We start from the raw sequence: 14628 nt of genomic DNA on the forward strand, positions 1-14628 counted from the left end.
ATATTTTTCTGTGTCAAGCATTATTGTGTTTAATCACAATCGGATATAGTCACAAAAAGTTGTGCAAAAACCAATGTGATTATATCCGGTTTTGACTGTATATGAAATTTCCAGTGAAAAAGAAAACTGAAGGAAGAAATGTTTTCATTGCGTTATAGAAAATATAGTTCAAGATCGGAAAGGATTGCACACATTGTGAATGATACTTTTGTCAGGCTTGTCGACGGAGTGAAATATGGTGAACTCAACAAAAAATCTTTGGAACACGCAGTAAAGGCAAAAAAAAAAAAAAAAAAAAAAAAAAAAAAAAAAAACGGTTGGTCTTTTGCAAAAGTTGGCCACACATCAATTATTTGTGGTGAAAAAGAAAAGCAATTCTTGGAAGAAGTTACAAAAGAATCTCGATCAGGGACAAGCCTCTCGTTACGAAAAGCGCGTGATCTGGTTTGCGATTGATATTTGAATTGTATATTAATTGGTATTTAGATGGAAAATATAATTAACGATAGTGAAGAAGAAGGAGAAAAAGAAGAAAATAAGAAAAAGACTGTAACTTTAAAGACAGTTTACGCCTTCATACAGAGACATCCGGAACTGAAGTCCTCGCTGACAAAGCAAGTTGATATCAACAGACTTGCAGCATCTTGTCAGAAAATCCTAAAGCCGTGGTATACGGAATTACAATCATTACACGATGAAAACAAATTTCCAGAAGAATTAATCTTCAATGTTGACGAATCTTCGCTTCGAATTCCGACTTCAACACGTGGCGTTGTTGTTCATCCTTCAGATGAACAAGCTGGATTCAAAAAGACTGCCGAAAGGATGCCGAATGCCACTCTCGTTGCTGGAATCGCTGCTGATGGCTTCTCGCTTCCGTCTGTCGTGCTGTGGCCGAGCGTAACTCTTCCAAAAGAACTTACAACACTTCTAACACCTTCGCCAGACATTTGGCCATACACAAATGGCTGGATAGATTTAATAGCATTCAAAAAATACGCCTTAACAGTTCTTCTGCCAGCTATCATTGACAGAAGAAAGCGAATTCTTAAAGAAACTCATCTTTGCCTTCTCCTGGATTCACACTCATCGCGCACAGATCCAATTGTATGAAGACAGTTCAAAGAAGCGGAAATTGACGTCATCACCTTCGTTCCACACACCACACACATCTCACAGCCGCTGGACAGAGGCGTATTTGCAGTGTTGAATTCGGAGCTTTCAAAAAATTGCAGCTCCCCATCATCCACCTCCTCATCTGATCAAAGAACAGCTGTTGCAGATGTGTTGCTTCAACCCCTTTACACCGCATTCACCCCAGCCGTTTGCAAAAAAGCTTTGTTCATAAGCAGAATCCTCAGCAATTGTTCTGGATCTGTTCTTATGAAGCTTCTTCAGTCTTCTCAATACTTCATTCCTTCTCATTCGCATTGTTTCGACATATTCGGAAAAGAAATAACAAAGGAAAAGCTTCTCGATGAATGGGATGAATATAATGAAAAACACATGATGAAAATTGAAGAAATTGCAGAAAATGAAAAGGAAACTGAAGAAAATGTTGAAAAAGAAAAGAAAATTCGGAAAAATTAAGAATGATGACGATGAAACAAGTGATGAATTTGATTACTCAGAAATTAAAAATGAAAAAAAATTAGAGAAAATGATTTGAGTTTTAATTTTCAATACTGTATTTTTATTATTTTCATTTCAAATTTTTTATGTTTCGATAAAGAAAGAAGTGCCAATAAAAATGATGACACTATTTCAATAAACTTGGACTCAAAAATAATTGTGCAACTTTTTATTGTGAAACAATTTGACCGAATAACTTTTCAGATGCGAAATTTAAAAATTTGACAGAATTAAAAATTTCGTTCATTTTCTCTTTCTCATTCTCTTTTTCTTGTTCTCTCTCTCTCTCTCTCTCTCTCTCTCTCTCTCTTTTTTTTTTTTTTAATTTATTTATGAATTTATTTTTTTCCGCCAGATATTTCTCAAAGAAATTGATTTATTTATCTGAAATTTGTCTGCTTCAATAAGTATGACACAAGGGAAAAAAGCATGCTTATTTGATTTGAAAGTCTTAATTCAAAATTCATCAAATGAATTTTTCAGAATGAAGTTCATTCAAGGATTAAACACATAAACATTGAGACTGATTATAAAAAAATAATATTATCTACCACACGAAATGCATCAGAGCAAAAATGTAAATAATTTGAATATAAAATTTCAAATGATTATTTCTTTCTATGAAAAATTACTCAAGAGAATCTTTAACTGAAAGCGAAAAATAAATTACAAACTTACGGTTAAAAAAATTATTAGTCCAACGACAAAACGACAAAATTACCCAATAAACCAGAAATTGTTTCTAAAAAAGAATAAAAGTCACTACCACCAATAATAATAAAAACAATAAAAGAATGAAAAAACATGAACTCGATGTTTATAAGTGCTTCGCAAATATCTTTTTTCAAAAATTAACAATTACATACGTTTCAGAATAATGCAAGAATTGTGAATAAAATTAAATTTAAATTCAACATTGATAAAAACATTTCGCCATTAATAATAAAACAATTTCAAAATCAAATATGAGTTGAAATGCAAAAATGAAATGAATTGTGATTATATTTGTAAATAAGGAAGATTACTTTTCATCTCCCAGCCCAACAAAATTGTTAACATTCCCTAAAAATAAATAATTAATTCAATTAAACACATTATTACACGAACATATTAAATGATAAAACCATGAGGATCAATTTTTGTTGGCAAGTCCATTCGATACATCCAGACTCCGTCAACAATATATTTATACTCAAAGCTTTCTGCAAAATAATAAAAAAAAATTTTTTTTTTAAAGCACATATATTTATTGATAAGAAAAAATTGCAAACCTCTTTTTAACAATAATGTAATTTCAAAATGATCACCATGCCTTTGAAGAGGAATTGATGAGAGCCATCGATCAAAAGATCCCCTTAAATACACTTTAGTTCCTTCATGCCTCCACTCAAAGCAATGAACATAATGCGATGAAGGAATACCATCCGAATTAATTCGAATGAGCATATGCGTAATTTCAGGATTTTCTTTTTGAATAACCCTCATTGAGTTAAAATCCAATAAAAATTCCATTTCGGTTGGTGAATCAGGACGAACATCTTTTGCATCAATTAACCTTGGATATTGTTCTATTTGAAGAGTTGGAGCAGAAGATGGGGGATTATCCTTCTGAATGAATTGAGACTCGATATAAGCGGATGTCATTGGATCAAACGCAATCTTTCCAAAAACATCATTTCAAACCGCACAATGAAAAGCACAAAATTAAATGAAGATGTTTTATGAGAGAATTTTAAAGAAATTAAATTACACACAGCATATTCAGAACCACTTGGTTGAAGAAACCATATGATACTCAGAGACATTTGGTTTTCTGTTTATATAATTGCACTTATAGCAATCTATAATTTGAAAAATGCAATTCACCTTTTAAAAAGATTAATAAATAAATACTTTATCAGGATCAATACGATCGTCTCACCCACATTTAGTTATTTTAAAATGATAATTCAATTTTCCACCTCAACGAACAAACATGCAAAGAATTATTTATTGTTTTATTTTTTGCTATTAAAAATTACTTAGGACATGCTAAAATAATTTACGGATCTGGGCCGAGAAATTTAAAGAATAGTTCTTTTGTGTTGAAATTCTTTCTTTTGTAATAAGCACATTAACATGAAAAGCAAAAAGTCCTATAAAATTGTAATACTGTGTAAGGCATTGAATTAAAAGAATAAAAGTGAAATAAATTGTGAGATGGATGATATGCAATGGCTGATATGAGAAAGAATATTGAAATGAGTGAAGTGAAACGAAAATGAAACCATTTACCAACGTTGGCGAGCGGATCTGAACGCAGAACGAAGAGGTGATTTTGTTCCTTGAATGGATTCAAAATAAGGAGCACCTTGAATGTGCGCACTTTTGCGTGAAGGAGATGATGGGCGGGCGGATGAGTTAGATGCTCGACTTCTGGATTGAGGCCTCTGCCTGCCATAAGAATTCGAATGAGATGACGAAATGGAATCTCTTTCCCTTTGATGAGATTTTCGAGATCCATTTTGCCGATAAGCCCTCTCACTCGTATCTTCGTCCTTTCGTTTAATCGCCCAATCCTGATCAGATATGTCATTTTCCTCCCATCCGCTGAAGGATTCTCGTTGTCCAACGCCAGCTCCCTTGCTTAGCCTTCCTTTTGAATACGATCGAGCTTTTCGAGTCATTCCATGATCTTCATCATTTTTCTCATCCCAAGATCCACTATTTGATCTTGGCTCTTTTTTCTCTCTGAATTCAACATCTTCTATTTTTTCTTCATCTTCACTGCTTCCTCTGCCATCTTCCCAACCGTTCTCATCTTCGTCCTCCTCTTCTTGTCTCCTGCCGTTCTTTTCTACACTTCCTTCTTCTGCCATTTGAGAGGAACGATGAATTTGAGACGACTGCGAAATAGCACCGCTGGCGGAGGCTGGCCTTGTTTTGCGAGGGAGATTGTCATTTGATGAATATCTTTCTCGTTCTGCGTCGTTCGCTTTGGACGAATGAGGAGCAGGAGCAGATGACCTGTCATATGGATACGACGAGGCAGGCCTCTGCCTCACATGACTCTGAGCAGCATTCGAAGTGAATGACCGCTCGCTCACCCGACTTACTCTCTCTCGCTCTGGCTGCTGTGCTCTGCTGCTTCTTCTTCCCTCTTCAGAATATTCTCTGCTGCCTCTTTGAGACGCCCTCCTTGCAGATTGTGCCCTGTCTGTTCTGATCGTCGTCTGTCTGTCTGCCTTCACTTGTCTCACATCTCTTTCTCTGGGCGTGCTAAGCTCCTTCTCATCACTCCTGCCAGCATGCCCTTCAGCAGTTTCTCTGAAGTTCCACGGCTCCTCATCTTCTTCATTTATCACAGAGTTGTATGTCTTTCCCGTTTTCATTTCATTTCTACGAAGCTCTCCTCTTTCGCTTCTTTTGAATTCTTCGCTTTCTGATCGGTGTCTGCCCATCCGCCTCCGATCTCCATCGTAGTCATCGTCATAATATGCTCCATCTCTTCTCTCTGTGTATTCTTCTTCATAGGCATCCTCCTCGTTCCTTCCATTCTTCATCTTCCATCTGCGCATCGCGATCCTTCTTCCCTTCTTCTTCCCTTTCTTTCCCTCTCGCCCTGCTGATTGCATCGGCTGGAATTGTGCAAGAAGCGCATTTTCTTGTCTTCTTGCCAACTCCTTTCGCCTTCTGATCAGCTCAACCTCTTCTGCTGTCAGCTCGTCCCGCATGTTCTTCAGAATAGCCCTCCTCACATTCTCTGAGTCAACCACTGGGCAGTCATCTGTCAAAAGGGGGTTGTATGGCTTCAGCGGCCTTTCATACGCAGGAGTCACCCGATTGTACCACCCCCTCTCAAGCCGCTCAAGTCTCTCTTTCTCTTTTATCTTCTGTTTGGCTGCAGACATCGGCCGGCTGCGCTGGGAAGACGCTGTCTTTGTGCTGGCAGCAGAAGCAGGTCGTCTTTTTGAGGAAGAAGCAGACGAAGGCGATGGGAATGGCCTCACTTGCGGCGGATGCTGCTGCTTGAATATTCCTCTGCGTGCTCTCTCTCTCTCTGCCTGCTGCTGCTGCACAACATAAGGTGCCAATGAGCGTGCTGTCTGCGCAGTGCCTGGTCTCATCGCAGATGTTGGGCGATACGAGCGAGACGCAACCGACGTGGATGAGCTGGGGCGTGCTGTGGTGTGTGCAGAGGCAGATGTGAATGGCCTCTCAGCAGAGCGGCGATAACTCGACGAAGGCTCACCAACTCTGTCGAATGCGTTTTCTTCGCCATCGTCGATGTCCTCCTCCACAAGATCGTCGTATTCTTCATCGTCTTCTTCTTCTTCTCTCTGTCTGCGCGCTGCCACTTCACTCGTCGGACGCAGAGGAGGCAGCGGAGTTGTGTCTATTCTCCTGTTCTGTGCTGCCTCTTCCCTCTTCCTTCTCTCCTGCTCTGCCTGCTGCTGCCTCCTCTCTTCCTCTTCCATCTCTCTCTCTTTCCTCTCTCTCTCTTCTCTCTCCTGCATCATTTGCTGCTCTTTCAGCGGTTTGAGTTCTTCCTGTGCATTAGAGGCGTTGAATGGAAATTCTCTTGATTTGCATTTGTCTTCATCTCCATTCTTTGTTGAACGAGCACTTTTTCTGCCTCTTTCCTTCTCTTCTCTCTCTTCCAGCTGCTCCAGCTCTGTCTCCAGCTCCATCTGCCTCCTCTTTGCCTTCTCTCTCAAACTCATCAACTTCAACTCCAACTCCTGCTGCTCTGCTCTCCTCTGCCTTTCTGCCTCAGCCTCCTCTTCTTCTGCCTGCTGGTTGTATTCTGCCCCAAAATTGACAAATCCAAGCGAATTCAGAAGAACATCTTCGTCTTCATTCGCTTCCCCTTTCCCATCAGAAACAGACGACGAGGAAGAAGCAGATGAGAATGCTGGTTCTTCCTCATATTTGTGAATGTCTTCATCAGAAGGTGCTTCATCTTCATCTTTTTGCAATCCATTTTCCATTTCTTCCTCTTCATACACACTTTCTTTCTCAAAGTTGCTGTCAAATTCAAATTCTCTTGTTTTGACATCATCCTGCCCTTGTTCATCTCCTTCTTCATTGGATGCACCATTTTCTTCTTCCACTTTATCTTCAATCAAACCTTCTTCAGTTTCTTCTTCAAATACTCCTCCTGCTTCTTCTCCTTTAACTTCTTCAACTTCTCCTTCTTCCCTTTCTTCTTCTTCTCCTTCTTCAGGAAATCCTTCTTCACTATACCCTTCTTCCCCTCTTCCTTCTTCTCCTTCTTCCATTCCTCCTTCTTCTCCTCCTTCTTGAGCATCTTCTTGTTCTGCTCCTGTTCCATTTGCTTCTTGTGTCATCTCTTCCTCTTCTTCTGCTTGTTCTTCCTTTTCTTCTCCTTCCGCGTTGCCTTCGTCAATTTCATTCAAATACTCATCTCCTTCTGAATCTTCCTTCATTTCCCCTTCAAACGATCTTTCAACAGCTTCTCCTGCTTCTTCTTCTGGCTCATGTTCTGCTTCTTCATTTTGCGTCTGCTCATTTTCATTCACTTCTTCAGCAGCTCCTCCACCTTCTCCTGCTTCTGCTTCATCAACTGCCTCTTCTTGTGCCATTGCATCTCCTTCTTGCTCCTCATCTTTATGCTCTTCTCCTTCCCCTTCCCCTTCTTCTTCTTTTTCTCCTTCTCCTTCTCCTTCTCCTTCTCCTTCTCCTTCTTCTCCTTCATAATCGCCATAATCTCCTCCTTCTTCGTCCTGTTGCAATGCTTCTTCTTCTCCTTCTCCTTCATTTTCATGTTCTTCCTCTGTCTTTTCCTCTTCACTTGCAACATCTTCCTCTTCAGCAGTCTCTGCTGGCTGTTCATCTTCTTTCTCTTCTTCTCCTCCTTCATCAACATGCTCATCACTGTATCCAAACACATCCATCCCTTCTTCTTCTTCTTCTTCTTCTTCTTCTTCTTCTTTACCTTCGTCTTCTTCTTTTCCCTCTTCTTTTCCTTCTTCTTCTGTTGTTGCTTCACCTGCTTCCTCTTCAGCACCTTCTGCCGTTTCTTCTGTTCCATTAAACTCAAACTCTCTTGTGATAACATTATCCTCTGGCTCTTCATCAACATCTTTTGTATTCTCTTCTTCTTCTCCTTTTTCTTCTTCTCCTTCAACATTCTCCTGTTCATTTCCTTCTTCATTCTCAACAGCTTCCTCAGCTTCATTTTGCTCTGCTTCTGACAAGTGCTCATCCAAAGGCTGCTCAAAACCATCCATTTCATCCTCTTTCTCTTCCTCCTCCTCTTCTTTCAGTTCTTTCAGTTCTTCTCCTTCTCCTTCTCCTTCACCTCCTTCTCCTTCACCTTTAACTTCTTCATGAGCATCTGTTTCTTCAACTTCTTCTTCAAACTGTTGCTCTTCCCCTTCATTCGCTTTTTCATTTGTCTCTTCGTTTCCCTCCTCTTCATTCTTCTCAAATGAGAACTCTCTCGTTTTAATCTCTCCTTCCTCCTGAAGATCTTCTTGCTCTTCTTCTTTTCTTATTTCTTCTCCACCTTCTTCTCCTGCTTCTCCTCCTCTCTCTTCTTCTGCTACTTCTTCTTCTATCTCTCCTTCTGCCCCTCCGTCTTCCTCTTTTGCCTCTTCTTCTGGTAAATTCTCCTCTTCCATTGCTTTCTCTTCTTCTTCTGGTTGCTCTTCATCAAGTTGAACGTGTTCTTCTGGTTGCTCTTCTCCTTCTTGCAATCCATCTGCTTCAAATGGATCCTCCTCTGGCATCAATTCTTCTCCTTCTTGTTCATTCTCCTTCTCTTCTGGTTGCTCTTCTTCTCCTTCTGCCACTTCCTCTTCTGCGACCTCCTCATCCACAACCTCCTCTTCTTCTGCTTTTCCTTCTCCTTCTCCTCCCTCTTCTTCTCCTCCTCTTTCTCCCTCTTCTTCTTTCACTTCTTTTTGAGTATTATCATGTTCCCCGTCTTCTTCCTGCTCTTCCTCAAATTGTTCCTCAAATGGCTGAACATCCTCCTCAACATGCTCTTCTTCCTCACCCACTTCTTTCAGATCTTCATTTACAGTATGCTCTTCTCCTTCTCCTTCTCCTTCGACATTCTCCTCTTCAAAATGATTCTCTTCATCTGCTGCTTCTTCCTCATCTTTTATCTCCTCCTCCTCCTCCTCTTTAACTTCTTCATGCAAATCTTCACCTTCTAATGGTGGCTCTTCATCTGCATGCTCTTCATTTGTTTCATCACATCCTTGATCAAAAGAAAAATCTCGTGCTTTAATTTCTTCTTCTCCTCCTCCTCCTTCTTGTGCAACTTCTTGTGTTGCTTCTCCTTCTTCAAAAGATTTTTCTGCTTCATTATTCATATTTTCAGCCTCCGATGAGCCGTAATCATGCTCATAAATATCATCTTCTGCTCCTTGAATAGATTCTTGAATTTGCTCTCCTTCATTTTGGTTTTCTTCACCCTCTTGCTGTTCCACGTCAATTTGTTCAATCTCACCAGGTTGCTCACCCCCCGTATTTTCATCAAACATAGCATCCTCACCACCTTGAACTTCATGGCCATTTTCTATTCTTTCTTCTTCTTCTTCAAATTGCTCATTTTCTGCAGTGTTCTCATTTTCAAAAAAATTATTCTCGTTATGTTCATCTTCTTCCACATGCATCTCATTATCTTCATCGAGGAAATTGGAACGAGACAAGGCAAATGGGTCTGCCTGAATTTCATCGGCGGCGCTTTCATTTTCTGGTTGCATTTCCAGCATCTCTCCAGTTTGTTCAAATTCTTGAATATTATCTTGTTGAGGCTGTTCAGAGATTTGATATTCATTTCCACCACCAAACAGATTTCCATCATCATTTTCATCCTGTAGTTCATCTTCATGATGTGATTGCTCATATTGAATGTCTTCCAGATCAAGATCTTCATTTTCGAAATTTTCACTATTATTAAATGTTTGTGTCAAATTGTCTTCCTCATGTTCAGTTTGTAAAAAATCATCAGGGTTGTCCATCGAAGAATCATTATCCGCAAATTGAGTCATTCCACTTAAAATGCGAAATAATTCTTCTTGCACTCTAATGTAACGAATAATGGGACAATTCAACAGATTATTCCGAATGAGTGAAAAAAGTCCCAAAAAGAATAATAAATAATATATTGAATGACACAGTATTTTCTAACATTATTTTTTCTTGACATATGAAAGGATAAAGTTATTTTTTCGAATAGAGACAAAACATGAAATAAACCAAAAGAACATTATGAAGAAAACATCAAACATTGATCAGATGATAATATTCCAATCATTTGATTTTTTTTTTTCCAAACTCAAAAATATTCTGTCAATTTATTTAATATGGTTCATAGTCAGTTTAGGATTTATTCAAACTCTGTTTGAAATCTGCTGGTTTGTTCGTTTGATTTTTTCATTTGATTGAAATTGATTTCATAATAATAAAATATATATTTTGTTGGATGCGGGAATGCGCTGTTTCATGTGATCATTTTACAATTCCGTTTTTGGTCCATTTCAATTTTTGATTTTTTCAATTTCACTGCATGTAGTTGAGGAATTTGCAGATGGAAGGCAGCAACGAGAATAGCGATTTCGATCAGATGAAACAAAAAATTTCGAGTTTAACTGAGGAATTGAAGCAAAAACAAAATGAACTCGAAACAATGAGAAGTACCCAAAAAGAACTTCTTGAAGCAAGACAGTCAGCTATTGATCAAGTTCAGGTATTTTAAAATTGATTGTATAATGAAACAAGTGATTTTCATTTATGATTTATTTCATTTTTTAGAAAGAAAAAGACAAAGCAAAATCAGCCCAAGACGATTTGAAAAAGCTTCAACTCGCGACAGCCGATTCGCAAAAGTTGATTTCGATTTTGAGAAGCGAAGTTGAAAAATCTAAGAAAATGCAAGAGGATTATGAGCAGACAGAAAACGAATTTAAAAAAATGAAATTGGATTTTCAAAGTCAAGTTAGAAAAATTGAAGAAGAACGGGATTCAGCTTCCATCCAAGTTAAACAACTTGAAGCTATGGTGGACACATTGCAACAGAAGGAAAAAGAAAACGAAGAATTGATGAGAGAGAAAAGTTTTGAATCAGAAGAACGACTTAGAAAAATTGATCAAGGAGATCGGAAAACAGCACAGTTGACAGCTCAATGCGAAGGGATGCAGGAGCAAATAGAAAAAATGAAATCTGATCACAAAATTGAGATTGAAATGCTTCACGATCAAATCACTTCGCTTGTGGAGACAATTCGTACACTTGAAAAAGAAAAAGACGAAGCAAAAGAAAAACACTTTCAACTTTTGTCATCAACCAGAAGCGACCAAGAAGCTTATGCAGAGCAAGCAGTCGAATCAGAGAAAGCACGCCTTTTGCAGCAGCTTGCAGATGAAAAAAGAGAAGCTGAAGCACAAATCAATCAACATATTAACGATTTTCGTGAAATGTCCCACAAATATGATGATGCCAAAAACAAAATACGGGATCTTGAAGTTGCATTACTCCAAAAAGAGAAAGAAGCAGCTGCAGCTGAACAGCGAGCATCAGAGATTGAGAAGCAGGCTGCGTTGGCTAACAGAGGCACAGCCACAGAGACTCGAGTGCTTTTGGACAGAATCAAAGCAATTGAGGTACAATTCAACGCACAAACGAATTCGAACAAAGAAAAGATCAAAGCACAGGAAGAAGCAATCAACAATCTGAACCAAAAGATTGCAGCAGAAGAGAAAGAGAAGATCATTCAGACAGAAAAAGCGATGAATGCACAGAAAGAAGTCGAGAGACTAACTGAAGCGTTGGCCAAAGCGGAGTTTGAGAAGAAGAGAGCAGAAGAAGCAGCGAAACAAGCTGCAAATGAGAAGGAGGAGCTGCGGATGGAGACGCAGCATGATCTGATGGAGAAGACAGGTACCATCTCGCGAGAAGTAGATGAATGGCGCAGGTCAGCCGCAGACGCCGAGTATAAAGCGAAAGAGCTGGCAACCACACAGAACATGCTGGAGAACACGCTTCAGCAGACGAAGAGAGAGGCAGAAGTGGAGAGAAGGGTTCTGCAGTCAGAACTGAATAAGCTGAGACAGCGACTGGATCAGGTGACGAAGGACAACGAGATGCTGGCACAGCAATTGGACGATGCGCTGGCTGTGAAGGAGAATCTTTCATCGCAAGTGGAAGCACTTACAAGCGGGGCAGAGACATTGGAGGAAAGAGAGGCGAAGGTGGAGAGCGAGCTGGCAGATGTGATGAAGCTGAAGAAGGATCTGGAGACGATCTACAACCAGCTTCATGGGGAGAAGGCGATGACAGACGCAGCGCAGGTTGAGATGAAGAAGCAGCACCGCCAAATGGAAGAAGAATTGATGGCCATCCGCGATGAGATGAACAGAGCAGAACAGCAACACAACGAAGAGATCGCTGAAAGAGACGGGCGCATCGCAGCATTGCAGCAGAAGGTGAACGAGCAATCTGGCGAACTGGGCATTTTGGAAGCACAAAAGAAAGACAACGACGAAGAGCTGGCGAAAATGACAAGCGATCTGAGGAGACTTCGCACAGAAAACGCGAAGTTGAGTGAGAACAAGCGTGTTATTGAGTCAGAAGACGAGTCGCTGCAGCAACAGCTGAGCAATGCAACGAGCTCAAAAGCTCTGTTGGAGTCAGCTTTGCAGGCAGCGAAGGCAGAAATGGAGGATATGCGCATGAAGACACAACAGGAACTGGATGATGCAAATTCTGAGATTCGCCATCTGCGCTCGAAATACAACGATTTGCAGACAGTTTCTGATTCTCGTGCAAAACGGCTGGCAGAACTGGAGCAGCTGTTTGACCAGTCCAACAACAGAACAAAGCAGCTTCTGCAAGAAACGACGAAAATGCGTGTTGTTGTGGAAGACCAGATGCTGACAACGGCTGCAGATGCCTTTTCGCCGTCTTCGTCGCAGCACAGAATGTTCAAGACACCAGTAAGAGGTTCTCCCTCACCAGCATCTGCCTCCACATCTGCCTCATCCTCGTCAGGGATGGTGATCACACCAGGCATGCCCCGCCGCACAGCATCTGCCTCGCGCGTCCCTCTCAGACCGTCTGGCCTGTCGCCTTCACTCAGCGTGCCTGGCTCATCGTCAGTCTATCGAGGAGGCCAGCTGACATCCACACTCAGCAACATCACCCGAATTGCCCCGCCAACAAACTACTCGTCGACTTATCGTCGTGCTCCTGTCATTCCTGCAGCTGGAGACGGGGGAGTTGGCTCACTTCATCTTAAGACAGCCTCAACGGCACAGTCAACAACACCAGGAGACTCAACAGCATCTGCTGCACTGGGCTCATCCACCGCTGGCATGACGCCTGGCATCACGTACGGCCAGTCTGATGTGCAGCGGAGGCTGAACGAGCTGCTCCGAAAGAAAGCGCCCACTTCACCTGTTTCTGCTGTGGCAATGGCAGCTGACACAGCCACACATCTCACCATCCGCACCCGCACTGCTGCTGAGCGCGTAGCCATGTCTGAAGACACACGCGCCACTTTCCCTGGCTCGCAGGCATTCACTCCTATTCGCCCTGCAGGCTATCCTGATCCAAATTCTGACGTGTTGAGCAGCAGCGACTCGACGGTACATTCAGAAGCGGAGAATAGAGAAGACTCAACAGAATCACTCCCAACTAACGTGGACGGAAATGACGAAGATCCAAATGTGAGAGCTCTTGTTGCTGGAGTAATCCTCAAAGACGATCCAAGAACAAGCGCAGGAGATCTTCAAGCCGACCTCGCACGCCTGAGAGGAACAATGCAACAGATGATGGCAACAGGCTCCTAGTTTTATATTTGCGCGTGATAGAAATTTTCACCCTTTCTATTAACATATTGAAATCTCTCACTTCAGTTTGTCAAAATCTCAGTGAATTTTTTTGTTTTTTTAAATCAATAGTATTTAATTTTATCTTCGATTTCACAGCATATTTTTTGTTGAAAAATAAATGTAATGGAGAAAAAGAACATTAATTAAAAAAGTTTTGTAAAAATATTTTAAAAAGGATTACGCAACAGAATGTAATTTTAAATTAAAACAAAAAAGGATATCCGTAAGCTGGAAAATATCCAGATAAGAATGCATTTGCATACGGAGATGGAGAAAAGAAACTTGGATAAGCAAACAATGACGAATACATTGGATTCCATGGTCTTGCAAATAATGGCATTGCATATGGAGAATACGCAAATGGATTGAAAGCTGAGAACATATGATTGAACATTTCTGGGCTCATCTGAACTGGATTCATGTGTCTGTGAGGAGCAGGATCTGTATCAGGTCCTGCATGATAAATAACATTTCCATATGGATCAAATGCAGATGATGATGACCAGCTGTTTGAATAAGAAGAAAAATGACTGTTAGGATTGTGCATTTGGCATTCCCTTGCATGATAGTTTGGAGATTGCTCAACATAATCATATCCCATCATTGGCTGTTGAGAAGAGTAAAATCGTTCACACAATGCAGAAGCTACTGTTGCAGCTATTATTAAAGCGAGGTGATTCATTTTATTTTTGTATTAGGCAAAGGCTTTCGAAATATTTGAAAAGAATAACATTGACACGAATTGTAGATAAGCATAATTATAAATTGTTTTTCCGAATCAAAACAAAATAATATCTATTATAGCAATTTTCAATCATGAATAATTAATTTTTTATGCAGAAAATTCGTTCAAATATAAGCAGGAAAATTGCATTTATGCAGAAAACACAAATGCTTCTCAAAAATAAAATTTGAAAAAAGTCTCATTTCAAATTTTTTTTGAGACTTGCTTCATATGCGAAGACCTTTTCAAAAACTTTCGTAAAGGAAATACAAATTCATAACCATTTTGATCCAAAGTTGATCACATGTCCAAAAAAATTTTTCAAATAGAGAATAAAATAAAAGAAGTTTTCAAAATTTTGTTTCCTCGAACAGAATTTAATTTATCATCAATATTACATATTCCTAGCATTAAAAATAATTTAA

The 14628-nt window shown here is 39.9% G+C and overlaps 5 protein-coding genes across 5 annotated transcripts; 2 read left to right on the top strand and 3 right to left on the bottom strand.

Annotated features, from left to right (window-relative positions):
* Positions 1-486: 486 nt before the first annotated feature.
* Positions 487-1590, top strand: MONOS_1403 (uncharacterized protein; the record flags this gene model as incomplete). The annotated part of the gene is made up of 2 exons (XM_067866794.1): positions 487-1107; positions 1180-1590. 2 exons carry the CDS (start codon positions 487-489, stop codon positions 1588-1590), a joined length of 1032 nt encoding a protein of 343 aa, XP_067726724.1.
* Positions 1591-2234: 644 nt separating this feature from the next.
* MONOS_17648 (putative 5'-AMP-activated protein kinase, regulatory beta subunit) lies at positions 2235-3437 on the bottom strand (the record flags this gene model as incomplete). Its single annotated transcript, XM_067870587.1, has 4 exons — positions 2235-2694; positions 2757-2834; positions 2904-3291; positions 3387-3437. 4 exons carry the CDS (start codon positions 3435-3437, stop codon positions 2654-2656), a joined length of 558 nt encoding a protein of 185 aa, XP_067726725.1. The 3' UTR covers positions 2235-2653.
* Positions 3438-3620: 183 nt separating this feature from the next.
* On the bottom strand, positions 3621-9686 carry MONOS_1404 (uncharacterized protein). The gene has a single exon (XM_067866806.1). The coding sequence runs from the start codon at positions 9636-9638 to the stop codon at positions 3903-3905; it is 5736 nt and encodes a 1911-aa protein (XP_067726726.1). The 5' UTR covers positions 9639-9686; the 3' UTR covers positions 3621-3902.
* Positions 9687-9978: 292 nt separating this feature from the next.
* MONOS_1405 (uncharacterized protein) lies at positions 9979-13563 on the top strand. The gene is made up of 3 exons (XM_067866817.1): positions 9979-10004; positions 10163-10336; positions 10402-13563. Exons 2-3 carry the CDS (start codon positions 10178-10180, stop codon positions 13435-13437), a joined length of 3195 nt encoding a protein of 1064 aa, XP_067726727.1. The 5' UTR covers positions 9979-10004; positions 10163-10177; the 3' UTR covers positions 13438-13563.
* Positions 13564-13565: 2 nt separating this feature from the next.
* MONOS_1406 (uncharacterized protein) lies at positions 13566-14229 on the bottom strand. The gene has a single exon (XM_067866828.1). The coding sequence runs from the start codon at positions 14159-14161 to the stop codon at positions 13682-13684; it is 480 nt and encodes a 159-aa protein (XP_067726728.1). The 5' UTR covers positions 14162-14229; the 3' UTR covers positions 13566-13681.
* Positions 14230-14628: the final 399 nt, after the last annotated feature.

This window comes from Monocercomonoides exilis (genome assembly GCF_001643675.1).
Source record: "Monocercomonoides exilis strain PA203 chromosome Unknown scaffold25-1336746, whole genome shotgun sequence".
Taxonomy (NCBI): Eukaryota; Preaxostyla; order Oxymonadida; family Polymastigidae; genus Monocercomonoides; species Monocercomonoides exilis.